The sequence below is a fragment of the Acanthochromis polyacanthus genome, chromosome 16 (assembly GCF_021347895.1).
Source record: "Acanthochromis polyacanthus isolate Apoly-LR-REF ecotype Palm Island chromosome 16, KAUST_Apoly_ChrSc, whole genome shotgun sequence".
NCBI lineage: Eukaryota > Metazoa > Chordata > Actinopteri > Pomacentridae > Acanthochromis > Acanthochromis polyacanthus.
Genome location: NC_067128.1, coordinates 16,934,179 through 16,956,907, shown reverse-complemented (window position 1 = coordinate 16,956,907; position 22,729 = coordinate 16,934,179). Strand labels below are relative to the sequence as shown.

The window sequence follows — 22,729 nt, the reverse complement described above, 5'->3', positions numbered from 1 at the left end:
ACAAAAAGGCACTTGGCTTTCGTGTGCATGAAGAGTTTTCCACACATTTTGCCGGAACTGTGATCTGACAACTGGTATAATTTCCTAAATTTAGGTCAGATGTCCTTATACACCGTCAGTGTTAAGTGTGTTTTAGGTTTTGGATTGGACTTCATTATAATCTGACACTAAAATACACCTTTGGCGTATTCTGACACACATTTAACAGCAGCATTGTCCATCATTCATCGGTGCATTAATCTTTGTGATAGCAGCATTCTACGACAATAATGCGGATCCAACAAGAGACATGATGCATTGTTGTGTGTGATAGATGGCTCCTGTGCACAAACCTGTTTGACTGTATGTTCCTGTTAGTGTCTGCTTTTGTCAGCAGGAGGAGCTAATAGAACAGACGGCCTCTGAACACAACACTGATGCAGCTGAAAGGACAGACTCACTATCTGCCCTTCTGTCACCTCACAGTAAGAAGACTTAGTTATTGTGCCTTCAATTTAAAGGTAAGACAACGGTTTTGTGTATTACCATAGTAATATACCAAGTATATCCTTGTTATTAGACTTATTAGATTTAGTGCATTACTGCTTGCTTTTCTTCATTTTACTGTAAACTTTAGTGAGGAAATATCTGTAACTGTGACAATTATTTAAAAAAATCGGTTGTGTGCGTTTGTTAATCTTTGTGAGTTTGAAATGCATCAATTTTTACCGAATGAATGCATTAACTTTGATTAGGTATTTGTTAGTGTGAGCTTTAGTGTCATCCCTCTTTCTGTGTAAATGGGTAGACACAGTGTCAGGTTTGTTTGGACTTCTCATATTTACCATTTATATTCTTTAGCTCACACACAAACAAGGTAGTGTGAGAGCAGCCAGGAGATAAACTGTTTAAGTTTAAATATGTAATAGCAAAAAGCAGCTCAACTTTAGCACTTGAGGAACCATCCAGAGTGGAGTTACATCTCTCGATGAGGTCGAATGAAAGAAAACTGATAGTTGGACACTTGTTAGCACGAGAATATAAACCGAAAGTATTTAAGAACCTATACGACCAATGCGCCACTATTAGCTCCTTCAGCCTTGGGCCATTTTTTGAAAGTTCATTTTTAAATAGACATCCTTAGGTTTAGCCAGTAAGTTACACAACTGTAAGTCAAGAGTAAAACATGTTGGGCTCCGTGGATAAAGGACACTTGGAACACAATACATAATTTTGTTGCAATCACCAGGCCAGTAGGAGTTTTGAAAAACTTAACACTTTAACAATAAACCACCTGAACCTGTTCTAGACATTCTCAACTACGACTCTGCAAACATGAAGCAGAGCAATGCTGCACACATTTCAGTCATGGTCGTACAAAGTGAAAGTGTCATGTTGGATAATCCTCTTAAAATGGCAGCAAGGTGCGTTTTAGTCACAAATACTGCCTTGTCCCTACATAAACAAATAATGGCTCATAACCAGTATGTTCTAGTGTCAATAATCTGCTGTATGCGTAGGTCACGATGCTACATGGCTGCATCCCTGGTGTTCAGACTGCATGACAGAGGTCCAGAGGTGGTGAGAGAGGTGCTTCTGGAGCGAGGATGGGAGGAATACGATGAAGATGAGCGCGAGGAGGAAGACTGGAACCTCTACTGGCGCGGCTCTGCATTTCGCACCTCAGAATACCACAACCTACTGCCATGGCAACGTCTAAACCACCATCCCAAAACCGTTGGCATCACACGTAAGGTAACGATCTGGCATGCTGTGTTTCCTTTGTGTGTTAAAGAAATGTAGATGAGTTTTTGTTGTTTGCACTAGAATTCTCTTTGTGTCTTTATTTTCTGCTACACAGTGTGTGTTATGATCCATTTTCAGTTTAGTGAAACAGTGCACTGGCAGCAGCTTTCTATATACTCAACAGAAAGCCTGTCTCATGATTGAAAAGGGTCTATACCAGAACTCAGCTCCAGATCAACATTTTTGTGTCGGTGCTTGAAGTACTGCAAAAAGCACAAAGTACAACCTGAACCCTCGTGTTGTCCTGCGGGTCAAAATTGACCCGTTTTAAAGTTTGAAAATGTGGGAAAAACAGTGAAACTTCTGATGTCCACATTTTCAACATTTTTGGGAAATCTTTGAACATTTTTTGGTGGAAAAAAAAAAGTTAAAAGTGCTTCTTAAGAAAATATTAGAAATTTTACTGACATATATGTAATCACTTTAGATATTTTTTTAGGATTTTTTGGAAGATTCTTACTAATTTTTTGAAAATTGCAAAAATTTTCTTGCCAAATTTGAGGGATTTTTTTTTAAAATAAAACTTTTAAGGAATTATTGCAATTTTCTTCCTGAAGGTTTTGCAAATTTTCAGAAATTGGGGGAATTTTTTTGCTGAATTTCTTGATTTTTTTCAGACAAGGAAACATGGTACCTGTAAATGAGGACAACAGGGGGGTTAATGTTTAAAGTGAGGCATGTAATTTTCTGTTCAGTTCACTGCAGCAATTACACAAAAAAAGAAGTAAAAATTGAAAACCTGTTCTAGCATGTCGCCTTACTTGAATCCAACAGAACACAAATAGCTGATATGTGACAGACTGGTGTCATCAACACACGAGGATTGAATCTGTCCTCAAAAATAAATGCATACAAATATACAAAGAAAAACAAGAAAGGAATTTCACTATAATTGAGGGTATACTGAGTGTTGCTGCAGCTGTTTTTAAGCATGGGCCTTTTCACTATAGTTTAATAAATAAAATTGACTTCTTTCTACTTTGATTGTGGCTAAAGACAAACAAAACTGTATTAAAGGGACAAAAAAAATGTCATCATTTAACATTTTTTTGTTGTCAGCTATATTTCACAGTGGTTAAAATTTGTATCATAAAATCACAATGGGAGCCTTGAGGTGACTTTTAAGTGGGCAAAAGTCGACTTAAGAACCCCAGTGTGCGGATACTTTCACTGTTATATTATCTATCAGGGGTTCTCAAATTTCGCACTCAAAGTTTTGTATCTGACTTTTACTCATGGCCATTTAATCAACTCACAATGTTTAAGGAACATATATTCAAGTTCCTGACTGTCAATATATTAAAATACTTGTGGGAAATGAAACTGTTTGTCTGCAGTAAAGTGCATCAGTGTGATCCCTGAACTCTGAGAAACCATCTCACCACAAACGTCACATAGCTCAGTTAGTCCGTATTTATTTCTGACTACATTTACACCAGGTGCAGTGTGCTGACAAACACAAGACACACTCTGTATCTGAGATTTAGTAGCTGACAGGAAATTCTCTGGTGTAACAAGAATTTGTGAACTTTGTAGCAAAAACCCCCTCTCCAGCTGTCAATAATGTAATCTTCTAGAAAGAGATTTCAGTTCAAGTATTTAGAGACTAAAAGAAGTATTTGTTATTCTCTGGAAGGACTGCTTGGCACGCAACCTGAGGAGAATGAAAGCCACATCTGGTTCATCTCTCTATGACTTCAGTCCCACCGCCTTCATCCTTCCCAACGACTACACCCGCTTCCTGGCTGAGCACAACAAACTACGTCTGGTGAGAGGCCCGTCGACCTACTGGATATGTAAACCTGTGGATCTCTCCAGAGGCAGAGGGATCTTCATCTTCGAAGACATTAAGGACTTGGTCTACGACTGCTCTGTAATCGTTCAGAGGTACATCAGCAACCCTTTGCTGATCTCGGGTTACAAGTTTGATCTGAGGATCTATGTGTGCGTCAAGAGCTTTCATCCGCTGACGGTTTACATTCACCAAGAAGGTTTGGTGCGTTTCGCCACCGAGAAATACAACCTGTCATCTCTGCACAACTTGTACGCTCACCTCACTAACACCAGCATCAATAAGTTCGGGCCCTTCTACAAAACTGAAAAGGGGAGAGTGGGGCAGGGATGCAAGTGGACCATGAGTAAGTTCAGACACTTTCTTTACAGCCAAGACATCAGCGAGCTTCTTTTGTGGCAGAGAATCAACAACATCGTCACTCTGACCCTCCTCTCCATCGCTCCGTCTGTTCCGTCCTGTCCAAACTGCGTGGAGCTGTTTGGCTTTGACATCCTCATTGATGTGAAGTTTAAACCCTGGCTGCTGGAGGTCAACTGCAGCCCTGCGCTGACTCTGGACTGCCAGGCTGACATCGCAGTAAAGAAAGGGTTAATCAGTGATTTGATTGACTTGATGAACTACACAGCAGTTGATGGCTTAAGAGATAGAGCTTATCAGAAACACAGGTACAAGCAACCTTGTTTTAACACTAACCATGCCTCTCATATTTCTATACCTCCGCTTTCCCAGTTAAAAAACCCTAAATTTCAGAGGAAAAGGAGAGATGGCAAGACCCAACAAACTCCCACACTCCCTTTGCTAAGATCTCTTCGGCACTCTGAGAAAATGAACCAGAGACAGTCCAGGCAACATGCTTTTGTAGCCAACTACCAAAGACGCCTTCCACCCGTTGACTTGGACAGCATTTACGCAGCCAGGGGAAGGATGATTAACACTCCACAAACCTGCACCGATCAGAGCCCTCACCTGATACTCGGCCCAGATTCAAGGACAAACATGTCAGTGGTAAACAGACAGACGTGTCCAACTCTCGCATCGAACCTGACAGACAACAGGAGTCTTCACGTGTCTGAGATTACAAACCATGACAACACCGAAACAGAAGCTGAGATCTGCAGAGAGACAGATGCTTCCTCTACGATACCCGACACCCAGCAGAGGGGGCTGGGACTCAGACGCTCTGCTGTGTCCTGGAAGCTCCCCAACATTCACAGGTATTTACAGAGCTGCTGTGTTGCACTACGTTTGCAGAAAAGACAAAAAAGCAATGCATAATATTACACACGATTTGCAAACTGCAATTGATGATCACTTAGTAATCAATAAGTGTATACTTGAAGGGAGCCTCTGCAACTTTGTCTGAACAGTAATCTCATGTGTCTGAGTAATTACAGGATAATTGTAATTGCTCAAATCTAGTATTAAAGGAACACAAGCAGAAACTTCTGTGCTGATTTAAAAATGTAAATTACTGACTTCATTCATTCCTCTCTGTCCTCTTTGTAAATAAAACCTGAGAAAATCTGGTAACAAGGGTTACAGAACCAAATTCAAAGAAAAAAGAAAAACTGTGAAAATAACTGCAAATATTTGAAACTCTAAGCAGATTAATGATAGTATAAAATTGCAATTTTACAATCACACAGTAAAAGAAGGCATTAATGTGTGTACAAAATTGATGTGGACATTATGTACAGGTCTGACTGTTCTTTTAAGAGTAATTGTGTAAATAAATACCTTTATTCCTCTGATTTTACTAGATATCTGTGATTTAATAATGCAAGGAAAATAAAGAAAGTAGTCAAATTGATGATTGATATTATAAAACTGTCTTTGCTAGGCATTTGACCACATATTTGAACAGTTATATTCTAATACGCTGTAGAGCAAAAAAGTCTGGCAGAGAAGAAAGAAAATTAGACTTTTCTCTGTAGCAGTCCAGACCAATATTCACATAGCAGATCTGATCGCATTAGTTCTCCTGCACAACTCTGAGATCAGCTGATCAGCAGCCGTCATGGGGATGGTAATTGTGTGTTGTCATGTCTTTGTACCAGTATGAGATAAAGCTGTGCTAATCCAATGTTTCACAATGGAGACAAGTAATACAACACATATTACAGATTGCACTAGGTGGTAGAGACTACAAATGTACAAAGCATCTGGTTTTGTGATTTGTGATAAATGCAAATAGTGTCAGTAATTTAATAACTGGAATTGTTGTTGTGTTAAGTTTACATCAAAACTAATTCCATATAAATACAAAGCAGTAAGCTGGTTAATGGCAAAAGTAGACCCAAAGATTGTCTTTTTAATCTAAAATCTGTGGTGGTGTCAGGTTATGTGACCACATCAAAAAAAAAAAAAAAAAAAAAAAATTTGAATAGTACACTAGGGTGAAAAATCAACAAGAAACAATATGTATGTGAGTCAAAATACAAGAGCAGAGTAACATAGAAAAACCTACAGTATATCAAGTTTGCTAATATTAGCCAACATATGCTACTGGTCACACTAGTAGTGGTAAAACACTATATTGAAGTATATTGAAATGAGTTTTTCCTACAGTTCTTTTCCCACTTTAAGAGCTTTGCTCAGTTCATGAATCATTACATTTTTTTTAAAGTAACAAATAAAAATTAGTCTGTTGCTGAACATTAAATGCAAACTCAGTAAAAAGATGCATCACATATAACAGAAATTAAACTGTTGTGAGTTACATACATTACTATTCAAAAGTTTGGGGCCACTTAAGAATGTCCATATTTCTGAAAGAAAAACAGTTTTTTAAATAAAAGTTATTAATCAGAAATACAGTCTAGACATTGTTTATGTGGTAAATGATTATTCTAGCTGGAAATGGCTGATTTTTAATGGAATATCTCCATAGGGGTACAGAGGAACATTTCCAGTAACCACCACTCCTGTGTTCTAATGCTACATTGTGTTAGCTAATGGTGTTGAAAGGCTAATTAATGATTAGAAAAGCCTTCTGCAATTATGTTAGCACAGGAATAAAATTGTGACTTTTCATGAAAAACATGAAATTGCCTTGGTGAGCCCAAACTTTTGAATGGCAGTGTATGTGTACAAATACATAAACGATGGATGTAGCAATTATGACATCAACTACTGGTTTGTGGACTACCACTTTGAAACCTCAAGTTTGGTCATCGTCATCTAGCTCTTTTGAAACCAAACCTTAACATCATGACGTATTTAAAAAGTTGTGAAACTAATGACTGAGACCATTAACTAACTGGACACATGGTAATGGTTAAGTGAGAAGCTCTGTACGATCAGACTTCTTTTTTAACACCCAGAGACGCCACCTGTTGGATGTTAGAATGAATGCAGGGTTATGACACTTCTGGGTTGGCTTCACTTTTAAGGTGTTTACCTGCAGTGTCCTTAATACATAATTCTAGGTTTAAATGACAACTTTTAGCGTCTTGTGATGTACATCTTGTTTATAAAGCTTTTTAGGGCTTGAAATTCATCAAATTTAAGCCAAACTGAATGCAGCTGCAATAGTATAGCTACCTCAGGATGAAGGAGTTGAAAAGGTCGAACCACTGACTCATGTTGTGATTGATTCACAGTGGGAGTCAAAGGCCTGTAAGGATCTCTGTGGAAGGAACCGCAGCACTGAATGGACAATGCATGCCTCCACTCAGAGTTGGAGACTTCATACGGACATTCCCATTTAACGAAGCCACTCTGAAGGCCTCGCAGCATAAACTGGATGTCACAATAATCTTACAGCAGCTTCACATGCTCACTGGTCAGCTGGTTTCAGGCCAATCAGACAAGACAAAGTGGAGGAGAGAGGACGAGGTAAGGAAAAATACGGGGATTAAAGATGACTTTGATTCACTGTTGTGGGGACCAAAAGATCCTCCACTGTTCAGCCAGTGCTTCAAACCCATTTAAGTCATGTGCAGACTATCATAACTAGCAAATGTAACCACACGAGGGGGCACCAACTACACATCTGATCTCAGACTAGGTGACAACATTACACTGGATTAAATGGTTTGCAATATTACAAGAAAATCTTCTGACAACTCATTGTTGGGGAGAAGATTTAAGGAGGAAACGTGGTGCATTCATGCAAAGTGGCTGTATCACAATTTTCTACTGAAAAAGACAGTAACACATCTAAACTAATAGAAAGTAGACTAAATAACAATGAATAGACACAGTTTGATCATAAAAGCAAACATACGCTACCAGTCAAAAGTTTGGACACACCTTCTCATTCAATGGTTTTCTTTATTTTCATGAGTATTTACATCGTAGATTCTCACTAACTCACGAAGCTCATCGAGAGAATGCCAAGAGTGTGTAAAGCTGTAATCAAAGCCAAGGGTGGCTTTTTGGAAGAATCTAAAATACAAAACATGTTTTAACTTATTTCACCCTTTTTTTTTACTACATAATTCCATATGTGTTCCTTCATAGTTTTGACGCCTTCAGTGAGAATCTACAAAGTAAAAGTCATGAAAATAAAGAAAAAACATTAAATTAGAAGGTGTGTGCAAATTTTTAATTGTTAGTGTATGTGTAGATTTGAGTTGGTTTAGCCAAGCAAATTGTAGCAGAAATACTCGTTTTTTTGTTAAGCTCTGACTTGTTCATCTTTCCAAAGTACAAATACATCATTTTGTCTCAGTAAAGCAGTCAGGTTGAATCACTGTCCTGGGATATTAGTCATATTTGTTCAAGTTAGTGCAACGTTACTTCCAACAAACCATTCAGATTCACGTAATTTAACCATTTTCTTGTGAAAAGTAAAGACATAAGTATTTACTGTCATAGTGATTTTTATCAGGGTGTGATCTGTGATTGTTGATTCACATGCTACATTCGCACATCCACTCAAACACACAGCACTCTTTGTATCATGTGTGAACACACAAGTTCATTCAGGTTGTGAGACAGTCTCCTTTCACTGTTCTGATGTGCACTCGGCCTGATGCATACTTAGTTTCCTGTTGTCCGCTGGGATAGATGATCTTAACTGTCCCATCAGGATACTCTCTCCTCTTATACTGAGAGGTATGAACTTCTCTCTGGCCGTTGGGGAAATCAACCATCTTCTCACCTGACCTGGAGGTCACAACAATCCAGCAAGCAAAAGAACAAACCTTTTGTACACCAGCGTGTATATAATTATATATATATTACTATGCAATTCCATGCCACATTAGTATGTTAAACAATGACTGAAAACCGAAACTATATTCTCTGATATACATACTTTCCAATGATATTGTTATTTTTAAGGTTGTTCATCCACAATAAATTCAGAAATCTAGATAAAAATCATTTAAAAAAAAACTCTGTAATATCAGAATAATTCAGTGACGGTTGTCTGCAGGGTCATGAGCACAATGGAAACACAAAATTCTGCATTCTTTAATAGTGGCAGTTTGCAAAAATGATAAATGAATTAACAGAAAAGCAAACCTGGGTCAGAATTTCACAAAAATATGACTGGCTTTGGGGGCAGGATTGGCTGGTCTTGCACTTTGTTTAATTAGAATATCTTTAGGTCCAGTGGTGTTAACAAAAGATCATCCAAGTATATTGCCCTCTAACTAAATATACTAAAAATGTATATGAAGTTTGAAGTTGAAGTTTACATATTAAAATTCAATTACGTCAGCGTCTGTCCTGTTATTGGTCACCACATACTGCTCTGACAATGTTTATTTATTTATGAGGATACCTGCTAGCAGCCACCCTAATGACAGCTAATCTTCCTGGATTCCACCGTCATTCAGACAACTTGAAATAATGGAATGACTTTAGTCTTACGGCGAAAGGTGAATGACGGTGCCATCAAGGAAGATTGTCTTCTCGCTGCCGTCAGACTCCAAATACTTGATGGTCTGGTCTGGAAACAGGATCTCTCTCTTCCCCCCAGGGTGTCGCTTCTCTGTTACCGAAGGAGACATATTATGAAAGAAACACTACACTATGAGCAGCAGTCCTTGAAGTCTGTACACATTTTCCATTTTCTGTTAGAGATTACCAACAACTGACAGCATTAAATTAGGTTGAAACTGATGCCCTCCTTTGTCAGTACACCACCAGATGACTATTTACTGCTAATGTAAAACCAGGATCTAGTTTGGTTGAATTTTCAACTTCTGTATGAAATAAGACATTTGTAAATTTCATAATGTCTTCATTCAAAATATCAATCTCCATTTTGACATGGCAGAACCATTCTGGGAAAAGAATGCTTTAATTTGTTTTATGTGACCTATTGATTGAAATCTAAGCTAAGAGATTCTTTTAGCTGCTTGGGGGCAGCAGAAACAAATTGTAAGTTACAGTGGCATTTTGCCTTTAAACTGTTATGATCAACTTGTCAACAAACACTTGCTCACTACGGTTCCTTGGATGCTTCTGACCACCTCTAAATATAGGCCTAATATTCACCCTCTTTAACTCTGTTTTATTTTCCACAATTCACAAGAATAATTTTTGGTCCATTAGCTGCTGGTCGCTTTATTATATTCACCAGCTAGTCACTAAAAGACACAATGAGAGCAGTGAAGATGCCGGAGGGACAGTTAAACAATGAGATAAAACTCACTTTAAAGCCTTACAAAGCACAGGGAGACTGTGTGAAGTCCTGCCTGTGAGCAAAAACCTTCACAATGTTTTACATGTTATGTAAAAATAAAGATTACAGCAATTTCAACAAGTCTGTGTCTCTTAATTTTCAGTTCAAGATCATTCTGCTCTGACTGTATAAACACTGTTTTTATCCCTGTTTCACTATCAGGAGCTGTACATACAGTTGAACTGTTGCTGTATGCACATCTTTACAGAAGAAAACTATTTACAATTTAAACAAAGCTCTGACTTGGGCGTACCATCAACGCTAACGGTAATGTTAGCCACATTAGTTGCGTGAGCACGAAGGATTTTCCTATTGTTGAGGTGACATTGCCATCAAAAATATAAGTAATACAGTTGGTCTTTTGTATTTTTTGATGATGGGAGTGCATAAAAGAGTCTGCTCAAATCAAAGATTATGCAAATTTCTAGCTCGATAAATACTGGTTGCCCAGAGTTTTGAGTTACTGGATGAAACTCCAACCGACTTGTGAAGCTGGATGTGGGAGAGGTTCAACAAATGGTACCGGTGAGCAACTTCCTATTTTCTGAGGTTTTATAGTACACTAAGTTTATACAACATAATGAATATACCAAACAATACACATATATTGTGTAAACACTGGAAGTCCTCTGATAAAAGTACATTTGTAAGTTCAGATGCTTGTGTTTCTCTCTTATCAATCTGCTTGTTCGCGAAGTGAAGCACCTCCAGACCACTGGGGTAAGTGGTTTGTGTTGTCTTTGAATCAGCATAGCGATACACCTATAAGATACATGCACATGACCTTAGTAATAAAAAGGAAAAATAAATATTATATTATCGCCGTTTGAAAAGTTTTGTCATGTCAGTGCCAACAGTGAAAACAAAATAGGACTTCAAGGATTCTTATAATTCTGCTGCCAGTGATTCCTGTTAGAGAAGAGACAAAGCAGCCACAGTGCTCACCACTTTCCCATCATCCAAAATGTGTTTGATGTCTCCATTCAGAAATGTCACCGTTTTTGTCTTCTGGTCAGTAGAAATTACTTTTTTTTTGCCATGTTAGCCCGAGTCCCCAGGCTGCATCTGTCAGATTGAAGTGACTGAAAAAAGAAACCATGGTCAGTACTGCTGGTGCAACAGTGGACTGACAGCACAGTGCAAAGTTTTTCAGTAGGAGACTTAGACTCAGTTCTACAAACAGCTCTAGCAGGTAACCCTGCATTTTAATTTGAAAAGTTTTTCCATCCATACATTGCTTAATCTTCATTAGGGTCATCAGGGGGCTGGAGTCTATCCTAGTTGACTTAAGGTGACGGTAGAGAATACCCTGGACAAGTCACCAGTCTATCACAGGGCTACATATAGAGACTAACAATCTACGGACAATTTAGAGTCACCAAAGAACCTCAGTATGCTTTTGGACTGTGGGAGGAAGCTGGAGAATCCAGAGAAAACCCATGCATGCTCAGGGAGAACATGCTAACTCCATGCAGAAAGATCCCAGGAAGGCCGGGACACAAACCGGGGATCTCCTAGCTGCAAGGCGAAAGTGCTAACCACCAAACCACTGTGCAGCCCTTGAAAAGTTTTTGATAAAGTTTATTCTTATTCTGTGTGTAGTTGTCATTAATATACTACGATGCAAACACATTACTTTCAAATTCTTTTTTTTGGTCAACAGTTCAATAAAACTAAACCCCTGAAAGTTAAATTTATTTAGGCTTAAAGGTGTATTTTGTTTGCTTTGTTATATGCGAGTGAACCTTTAAGTTTAGAGGGTAAAATCAGGTTTGAGCAGTTCAGAAGTAGCGCATGAAACATATCGACTTGCACTGCATAAACATGTAATGAGGTCAGTCAGTGCTTTGACACCATCTTTTGTCTTTCCTCATAAATTATTGCCAGGGTGCTTAAAGAGCACTTAACAGTGTATTATACACTTGAATAATTTGAAACCAACAAGATTTATTCTGCGGAGACAAAGGTGACCTCTAGAATTTCTGTACAACAGAAATAAGCATTTACAATTTCAAACCGGAAAAGCACACATTATTACAAGTATATACTGCAACATTACTGGTGTAAATGGAACTGATTAATGCATTTCCTTTATGGCATATTAGGGCTATGCCTCTCTAAATAATTACTATTAATTCATGTTAATATGAGACACATCAGCCTGAGCATTTAGTCAAAGTGATCTAACTCTCTAATGTTGCTTTCATCCATGACTGGCTGCTCTCTCTAGGATTTCTATTAAACTCAGAGCCAGCGGAGGGCAGCATGACTTCCTTTATTTCCATCAGCTAATGAAGTTAGAGCAGGAAAAGGCAGAACATTTAAACTGAGACACCTCCCTGCCTTTGTTGTGTACATGATTGCTTAAAAGGCATAAAGCCATCAGTATCACACAAACCGCAGAGTCATGCTTTTGCTAATAGCTGACTGAAAACAAACTGAATTATCCATGTAATGCAAAATGCAGCTCATCTTATTGGCTTAACAGCGTTTCCTCAATTTTCCACCCAGCATATATTGATTTTTAGGGTTTGGATTGCCAGTAATATAAAACAGCCTCAATAACTTCCTGAAACAATGTGTGAGGACCACAGGTTGGTTCTTATGTAAGAGCTATTTAAGAATTTATAATATTGACCAGCTTTCTCGTACTTTTCTCTTTGGTACTAATACAATTTTGAAATGTTCCAGGCCTGATGTATGAGTCATGCACAGGTGGTTTGTGTCTCCACACAGAAACAAAACACTCTGCTGACCTTCAATCATAACCTGCATGTTTTTAAATATAATGAAGAAATAAACAAAAATATACAACTAGGACGAGCTTCATACAAAGATAACATTCTATCCATCAGATATTTGATTTTATTTATATACTATTTGGATTGCTATTGGAATTTATTTGGCACATTTTAGTGGCACAGCAGCCTCTAATGATATCAGTTATTTGTTTGCTGATATCCAAAACAGAACTTGATGCACTGCGGTGTGAAATTCTCCTTCTCATACTCTGGTAACATTTTTGTGACTGAAACTGCTCACAACTGTAACAGAACATGCAGCCTTATAGGGCAGTTTCATGTAGTGTTATGCTGGCAATGATCAAATCTCACGAACGTGCACCTCATCATAAACAGGTGGATCTCATCAGGACTAAACAAGGGATTTATAATACGTTGTTCAGTAAAGAGAGTGAAACTAACATGGAACACTTGTATGAGCAAACCTCTCAGGAAGAAAATAGGTAAATTCAGCATTAGAGTTGCAAAATGCTGGCCAAATACAGCCGATTGTGTGAGAATGATTTACACATAGGCAGCAACCTCTGATCATATATGCTGCTTTTTTTTTTTTACAAAAAAAGAGACAAATTTCAGAAACATTTTGTTTGTTGGACTGTGACAAAAAAGGTAAGAAACGCCCATTTTGCTGCTCTCTTGGTACAAAGTAAGGCATTATTGAATGACGACATGTGTCTGTTTGTTAGCAACTTTACTGAAAAACGGATTTGGATGAAATTTTCAGGGAAAGCCAGAAATGTCACAAGGACCAACTGGACAGGATTGATGTGGCTTATACTCTAGATCTACAGATTTGCTAAAGATTTCTGTAGTGCGAGATGTGTCACTGTAACTATGACAACAAATGAACACTACGTCAGCTGCCTGCTGACGATCACATGATTGCGATCCTACTACAAATCCACCACTGAGGACTTATCGGGATTTATTCATCAGAAATGATACAAGGAAGAACCAATTACATTGTGGGGGTGTTTCCAAGTCCCATCAATTCCCACCGCCTGCTGCATATTTAGGTCATGTGATTCGGTATACATAACACATGCATAACGTACACATGCATAAAATACGCCCATTCTCAGCGCAAGGTCATTTTCTTTGTGGGCACATCTATACTAACAGGCTACAGTGCCGTGATTTCTGCCACAAATTTTGTCAAGATTTCAGCCGTCGGAAATGATACGACTGAGCAACCTTGGTGGAGTACTGCGCTCTTTGAGTGCTTTTCTTGTTGTTTTTTTTTATGTGTAAATGGCCATAGAGGGGTCGGACTTTACACTGCTTTATATTGAAAAATTATCTCACAGTGAGTCAAAATGTGACGGGAGCAAAAAGAAGAAATTCCCAGAACTGCTGAGGATGAGGTTGAAGAAGACACTCTGACCATTGCATGTATAACCGTAAATGAGCTTTCTTTTTTTTTTTTTAAATGGACACCGAGAGCACAATTGTTTGAAATGAATTTTATAAAATTTTGCAGGACTTTTGTATATTTTTATTTTATTTTTTTTTACAGCAAACCTGTTATGGATTGGATGGAGCTATGGATTGTTAAATGTTCAAATGTTTTATCTTTCCTGGTCCCACGTTTGTTGTCCACATGTGTGCAAAATTTCAGTTTGATATGTATAAATGCTGCGGTGTCACATTACAGACGCAGACCACAAAACAACAATAGCACTTAAAAACTGTCAAAATTCCAAATGTAAGTTTTTTTTTTGGCTTGTTGTTGTGTTAGCTCATGAGTGACTCATTTCCCATAATTACAAACTGTTGACATACATGCTGATTTATGCATTGATTCAAACGACACATCAGACAAGAATCACTGAGCGTATTTTACCTCCGTCTGTGGATCCTGGCGCGCAGCAGGTGCAGTACATCTGCCAGCCACTGGACAGCACTGTGGCACAGCTGAGCGTTTACTCCTCAGGTCACAGTTTTCGCTCATCAGTTCCTTCAGCTGGCGTTGAACTACAAACCAATGAGTCTCGCTCTGCTGAAACTGCAGCTGAAGGGCCTCCACCTGCTGCCTGAGGGCCTGCACACACACACACACACACACACACACACACACACACACACACACACACACGTTTGTACTTCTATCTTAGTGAGGACATCCATAGGCGTAATGCATTTCCTAGAGCCTTACCCTAACCTTAACTATCACAACTGATTGCCTAAACTTAATCCTTACCCTAACCCTAACCAAACCTCAATTCATACCTGTTCTCTAAAAACAAGTCTTCACCCTCAAACATGGCTGTTTCAAAGTGAGGACCGGTCAAAATGTCCTCACTTTGTAAAAATGTCCTCACTTTGATAGTTAAATGCAGAAAATGGTACTCACCATGTAGCAAGTACAAGAACACACACACACACACACACACACACACACACACACACACACACACACACACACACACACACACACACACACACACACACACACACACACACACAGCATCAACACAGGCACAGAGTGTAAACCTGCTGAATGTCACTCTGCTCGTGACTCACGTATTGAACGAAAGAAGTGGGAGTATGTTTGCAAACGATTTTTTCCCAGATTTACGCCATGATGTGTTTAACCGCTCTGCATCACACCTGATGACACGAGTCTCCATCACAAGACAGGAAATCACTTCAGGCTTCCTGAGAAAAAACTTGTTCTTTTGCTATTATCCATAATAATTCTGGGGATTAAACCACTTTATAAGGAAAACAAAGATTTTACACTAAAAAATGAAGTCATCTACTCTATTGTTAAAAATTAAACCCTATTAATTCTGATAATGAATGTGCAGCTAATAATTTAGTCTCCGGTTTATGAAAAGTGATATCCTGAAAATGCTCTAGTGACAATTTAATAATGTTGTTGTGTTAAACTGATTGGCTGAGACATGCTGATTGAGCTGATCATTTAAGAATATGTGTTGCTGTTGAAATGTTTCGTCTCAGATGTCTCTTTCAGATACTGAACGCGGGGTGGACGAAATAATAAAAGCATCAGTCAGTATAACACAACACAAATCGGCAGCAACACAAACTGCATCCTGTCATAGGCCACACAGTTTAAGTTTACACAAGAACTGAGCCTTGTAAGCTGCAGTGCTGCTCTATTAAACCGCATTGTTTTTAGCTAGAGATATGAATTTCTCTCTTGAGATTCATAAGACAAGATTTTTGTTCGGAAATTGATGTGGTTTTGAGGGAACAGAAATGTGGATGTGCTCATTATCTAATGCTTCCTGATCAGCCAAGAATCAAAGCTCACTGTGTTTTTTTTTCCCAGGATATCAAATGACACAAAGATTAATATTTACAAAGATGATAAGACTGTGATTGAATTATGTCCGGAGAGTATATTTTAGGTATGGTGTAGTCATTTCTCATTTGCTTCACAAGCACCCTGCAACCCTCTAAGTCTATAAAAACACTGACATCTAGGACCGTATCTCACTCGTTCTATAATAAAGCATTGTTTGTACAGGACTGTGATGGTACATTAAAGTCTGAGTGTCTGTCGAATAGCAGCAGCATTTATCACGCCTCCTCATGTTAAGTTTGTAAAGCAGTAGAGATAATCGTCTCCAGTATGACAGGCAGAGGAAAAAATCAGATAAAAGACAGGCAGTGACTTGTTCTGGTCTGCTCCAACGGCGAAACACAAAGTAATTAAGAGAAAATATGCGCCACAGAGTTAGCTATATTAAATTTCCAACCAGTGATTTATAGGTAACACAGACAACGATGCAGGTTTTCAGGTTACATAGTGATTTCCCAGCACCAACACCTACAAGAAATACTCAATCAAATGTTCTCCGATGAAAGCAGGTTAGCAGTCAAGTTTCACATTTATTTCACTCTTCATGTATTATGTTGAAAGGCTGAGGTAGAAACTGAAAGTCTTTGTAAAGTAAAAAGCTTTTTCTCTTCTGAATGCAAATGACATAGCAATACTGGTGATACCAGTTATGTAGCATACATGCTGTAGGACTGGGCGGTGCTCACAGCTCAAAAGAAAACTTAAAAGGAACTTCTCATGAGGGCAGGATAGTAAATTATTATCAAGGCATGAGTCCGACACAGAGTGTTACACAGCAGTTTCACGAGGAAGCAGTTCAATCCGTCTATGTGAACCAATAAAATGCGTGTGTGTGTGTGTGTGTGTGTGTGTGTACAGCTCAGTAAGAGGTGGAGTTGTGAAACAGGTCCATGATGTCATGTGAACCAGTTTGTTAAGCAACACTGTACTGCTGTCAAGCCAATATTTTGTGGCTTAAAGGATATGCAGGTGTTGTTTCATCTCTTTATTACCGTCAACAAATCCCATGAAAAGTCGAAACTGACAACCATTTTAACCCACTAAGAAGTAGTACTTGTAGGGCTATTACTATCATTGCCACAGTGTTCTGTAGCTTGCATACATCTCTGGCCACCCCTCACAATCAATAGTGAAGCCCATACGTAACGAACTGGAGACATGAATCCTAATGCCATGTAACTGCAATGTCAACAATTAAAAATGCAAACATATCATTTTTTTAAACCCTGTTTGGGGTTAAAAGGCCTATTATACTGTATATGATTCTGTATAATGTATTTCTACTTTGTAGCGACAACTACATTAGTGAATGATAAGTCACTAAAAAATAGACAATTTGGCATGCTGTGATTAACTAAGCAGAAAAAAGAATAGTTTCTGTGCCATCCTAGTGTAATGGTCTCAGCCTGGCCACCCTTAGAAAAACCGTCTCAGCTCTGTCACTGCTTGTACCTCGATGCCAAAGAATTCCAGCATTAAAAACTATCGAAAGCGAATAAAAGAGCTGTGCTGTTGACCTGCATTAGGTTACATATTTCTTCATCGTGATCATCATGACAGAGGTGGACAACACTGAGTGGACGTAAGATTTGAGACTGACCTGAACCTCTGTGGATTCCAGTTTGTGTAGATTGTGTAGATTGTGTTGATTGTGTTGATTGTGTTGACTTCTCATGGCCTGACTTTCTTTTCTGTCAGAGGGGAAGTTATCTTCTTTGCAGCTCTTGAGATCATCTTTTGAATCCACTCTTTCTCTGTATACACACAGATTAATGTAGGAAATATTGCAAAACATTAGAAATGATTTTTAAAAAATGAAGCACTCAACAGCCCACAGTAATGGCTATTACAAGAAACAGAAGGAAGGGGGTTGTTGAAATCTTCCAAATGGAAAAAAAAAACAAACTAAACATGACCGCATACTGTCAACTGACTACATAAATAATCTCATGTGAATAAACTAAACAAGCAGTTTATCATTTTGTTTTAACTTGATTTTCAATGCGGTGTGTTGAAATCTTCAAGATTTAAGGGGAAAAGAAGAGTCTGCAGTCCTGATAAGTGTTCTGTGAGAGTGTAGTTGATCACAGCAAAGCTCTGAATTACACTACCAGTCAAATGTTTGGACACACCTTCTCATTCAATGGTTTTTATTTAATAATTTTATACATTGTAGATTAATAATGACATCAAAACTATAAAACAACACATATGGAATTATGGTGAAAACAGAAAAGTGTTAATTTTCAGTAATAATCTACAATGCAGAAAATAATACAAATAAATAATAAGCATTGAATGAGAAGGTGTGTCCAAACTTTTGGGTAGTAGTGTAAATGCTAATATCGCCATGCTAACATGCTCACAATGACGACGCTAACAGCTGGTGTCCAGTGTGATGTAAAGCAGGTTTGCGTTCATCATATTAGTTAAAACTCTCCTCCTCCATCCACCCTCCACCACCTCCTGCAGCTCAACTACACCAACTCACCCATAACTCTGCTGCAAAAACACTGTAAAACTTAGCTGTAGCATTGCATTGGTTCCTTACGTCTGGCATGTATGAAATCATGGAAGTCTGAATGTGAGCTTTTGAGAATGTCACTGGTATGCTGCAGATTCAAGGCTGAAATATCAGCCATGGTTTAGACTACTTATTTTGCTCACAGTGTCTAGCAGATAAAAATCTCCACAGGGAAATGTGAACAAGATTAAAACATGGTTTCACAAGAGGGGATTTTTAGTAATGAATAGTACACAGAATCACCGGCGTTCTTAAGATTGATCCGGTAGGAAACATGAACTTGTGATCAAAAATTAATTACAGTCTGTCTAAACATTGCAGATGGATTTTAATCTGAACCAGTGTGGGCTGTCAGGCTGGCTTTGACATCACCTTAACACTGACTAGAAAAGATTTTCAGAACTGAACAGGCTCTGTCAACAGCACCAGTCCCAAAGTTCATAATTACTCTCATTATAATGAAAACTTTACTGACTCGATGACAATTATAATTAGCTGACTCTAGCAGTGCTGTGGCATTTTGTGGTTTAGATTTGCACACCATTTCTTGTGCAAGCACTCTGAGGGTGGAAAGAAAAGATAGCATCAGAAACTGAGCTTAGACTGACATCATGCAAAACTGTTAAATTGATACTAACTTACTTTCCGGCCCCTGCTTAGATACAGAAAATTGCAGATCGAGTGATACCATAGCAAAATTGTGTTCTGTATGCTATCAGACTACCACAGGGTGTTTTACCTATGATATCCACGTGATGGTTGCGATGTTTTCATTGTATCTGGTTTATCAAGTTTTCTTCTTGGCTTCAGTGACTTTATCTTCAACATCTTCTGACTTTCTAGACATTAAAAAAATGCACAAAAGTGACTTTAAAGAAGCACTACATTAATGGGCAAAGTTAAAACATGTTTTCAGTAATAAAACAACTAAAATGCCTCATTTACAAAAGTGTCCACACCTATATTTCTACAAAGTAGAAGGGTTTTTGCAATAGCTACACCTTCCAGTACTACCTGAGTGAGTCTCTATAGGCTTTGTATTTTCTATTTGGATTGAAGTGTGGATTTTAGTTGGGCCACTGGAGCACAGTCAGAGACTTGTCTCCTAGCTCTTGGCCACTGTCATGCTGTAAAGTGAACCACTGCTTGAATCTCAGGTCTCTGTACTCGGAAGCAGGTTTTCTTCAAGGACTTCTCCGTAGTTGGGAGGTCATCATTCTTTCAGTTCTGACCAGTCAACCTGTCATTGTTGCTGAGAACCACCCTCATGCCATAATGCTGCCACTACCATGCTGTAGGGATGGTGTTAGCAGGTGTTAGCAGTGCATCGTGGTAAACATAGTGTTTTGCATTCTGCCTAAATAATTCACTTCTGTGGGTTCTAGCGATGGGCATTCCGGCTCTTTGAAGAAAGCCGGTTCTTAAGGCTCGGCTCACTGAAAAGAACTGTCTCTTTCGGCTCTCAAGTGGCTCCTCAGATTTTCTGTTGCATAAATGAATTTATTGCCAAAAAAATGTAAAATTATGTGTAAAATAATTTGCCAATGTAGGTCAACATAGATTATATCAAATGTTTATTATTTATAGAGAATCACTCATAATCAGCCTTTTGCACTAATTGTCTCATAGACTGGGTTGTAGGTCTAGGTTGTGGTGGTTACTGGATGACGCTGTAGACCAGGCCTCCAGACTTTTTCATTGGTAGCACCTTGTCACAGGCAAAGCACACCACTTGCAGAACATTTTCTCATCGATACAGTTTACCAATGATCCCTAAACGCCCCACATCACAGGCTGCGGCAGCTACTGCTTGGTAGCTGCGATACTCAGACAGGGGTGTGACCAAAAGTGACCTTCAAAGGAGTGCGCTCTAAAGTCATATTTGTTTTTATATAACTGAGTTTTTTTTTTCTACATGCGATCTTTTCTATGAGTGCAAAAAACCAGCACACGTAGGTGCGGTCCACATTTCACAAGAAGTGTTAATGCCGCAGTACACCAAAGTTACAAAAGTACTACTTTCCATCACTGTGGTGAACACAGTAGCTTTCTGTTACCAGTTAGAGCCACACCAATACAGTTTCATGACCATCATGACCTGGCACAGTACGACCACTTGAAATTTTAACTCTCACGGTCTCAAAAAAGGTCGCAAATGCACCATTTTGGTTGCAGCTTGGAGCCCTGCTGTAGACACTGTAGCAGCAGCCACAGTTGCAGTAGACAAACTGGCACTGTCATTTTAGCAGGTTCACTAGCTTGTCTTTTTCTTCCAACTGCACTGATAGATGTACAATTGTAATGTGTCTGTTCAGGTTACTTCTATAACCTGCTAGACATGAGATTTTAACCTTGCATTTTCTATACTCTGCCTTTGTATTATTGATGTAATTGAAATTCAGCTAAATTTCACTAGTTAGTTACATTCTCACCTTTGTATTGCATTGTCTCACTCTTTGCCTCTCTCTCTCTCTCTCTCTCTCTCTCTCTCTGTCTCTCCCTCTCTCTGCCTGCCTGCTCCAATTGTTAACTCCTAAGAGCTGTTTCGTTCGTGAAGAACACATCACTAGTAGGTTCATCAATTGAGAAAATTGTTTTCCTTCCTCTCCCTGATAAAGTATCTATATTTTTTCTTGGTAACACACTTTGGCCAGACAACCACCCTACTGGTTCCAAACAGCTTCAGTTTCACAGTTACTGAGGCTGCTGAACCCACTGGGAATATTCAAAGGTTCAGAAATGGTTTTATGCACTTGCCCTGATCTGTGCTAAATCACTGATTTATCACAGTGGTCTGCAGAGGGTGGGCAAGGCTTCATTTTCATCCACATATACAGTGTGGACTGTGGGACTTTGGATACTTGTCACAGGTAGATTCCATTCAAAATGTAAAAACATGTACATATTATTACAGAAATTTAATGCACCTGACCATAATTTAGACTGCCGCAGCAAAGCGTCTGAATGCTTTTGTTAATGAGAATTGTTTTTAAAAAATGTAATTAATTTGCAAAAACTTTGTCATTACAAGTTATGTGTGCAAAATGTACTATGTAGCACAGTAGTGTGCAAAAATGTGCAAATATTGAAGGGTGGTTATTACTTTAAGTTCTTCTTGCGCAATTTCTTCTTTCCCTGAACATCTTCAACAGGGACACAGGGCATGATTCACAGATGTACAATTGCCACATTTAAGGGAAATACACCAGGTTGAAATATTCAGGAATTTTCCTTTAACTTTGGTCTGACTGAACCATAAATACTAACGAAGTTGCTGCTGTTTCCATTGGGAGTTTATTTAGTGAATCGAAAATAGCTGTGGGCCATCCAGTGTTTTTTCCATTGTTAAACTGCTGAGTCCCTGTGCATGTGCAGCTTTGGTGTGTATGTGTTAACATTACAATTGTTACACAAGAGTGGTGTGGAAACTCAAAATCTGTCCAGTACATAACGGAAGAGTAACCGTACAATGACGCAGGGGACACTTTGTGGTCAGCAGTTAACCTTTTAGTCCCTGAGCCCTGTTTTTGAGGCACCTCCTCTTAGTCCCTACAGGCTAGGGACTAAGGGGTTTTGAACTAAAAAAAAATTGCAGATATTTATGTTGTGGATTTTTCATGAATGAATCAATATCAGTTTAATAATTATTGCTGGTATCAATATATCAGACAAACTGAATCTCAAAAAGAGCAGTTGACATGCTCTGAATACATCTGGAAGTAAACCACAGTTTTTATTCTTGTAAGCAAATCTACTGTTTTATCCCATCCTTATATCGGACACTGCTTCAATAAATGGAGCCACTATAGGCTTGGTGACATCACTCACAACTGTAGGATGCAGAGTCGATCAA

General features: G+C 38.6%; 2 protein-coding genes across 2 annotated transcripts; one reads left to right on the top strand and one right to left on the bottom strand.

Moving 5' to 3' along the window:
- The first annotated feature begins 1,341 nt into the window (after positions 1–1,341).
- ttll2 (tubulin tyrosine ligase-like family, member 2) lies at positions 1,342–7,810 on the top strand. Its single transcript, XM_022192731.2, has 3 exons — positions 1,342–1,734; positions 3,422–4,794; positions 7,183–7,810. The coding sequence occupies exons 1-3, from the start codon at positions 1,348–1,350 to the stop codon at positions 7,511–7,513; spliced, it is 2,091 nt and encodes a 696-aa protein (XP_022048423.2). The 5' UTR covers positions 1,342–1,347; the 3' UTR covers positions 7,514–7,810.
- A 122-nt stretch (positions 7,811–7,932) lies between these two features.
- si:ch211-140l13.3 (centromere protein J) lies at positions 7,933–11,252 on the bottom strand (the record flags this gene model as incomplete). The annotated part of the gene is made up of 4 exons (XM_022192730.2): positions 7,933–8,692; positions 9,404–9,526; positions 10,900–10,982; positions 11,166–11,252. Coding segments are annotated over 4 exons (477 nt in total), but the record flags the coding sequence as incomplete, so codon positions are not given.
- Between the last annotated feature and the right edge of the window lie 11,477 nt (positions 11,253–22,729).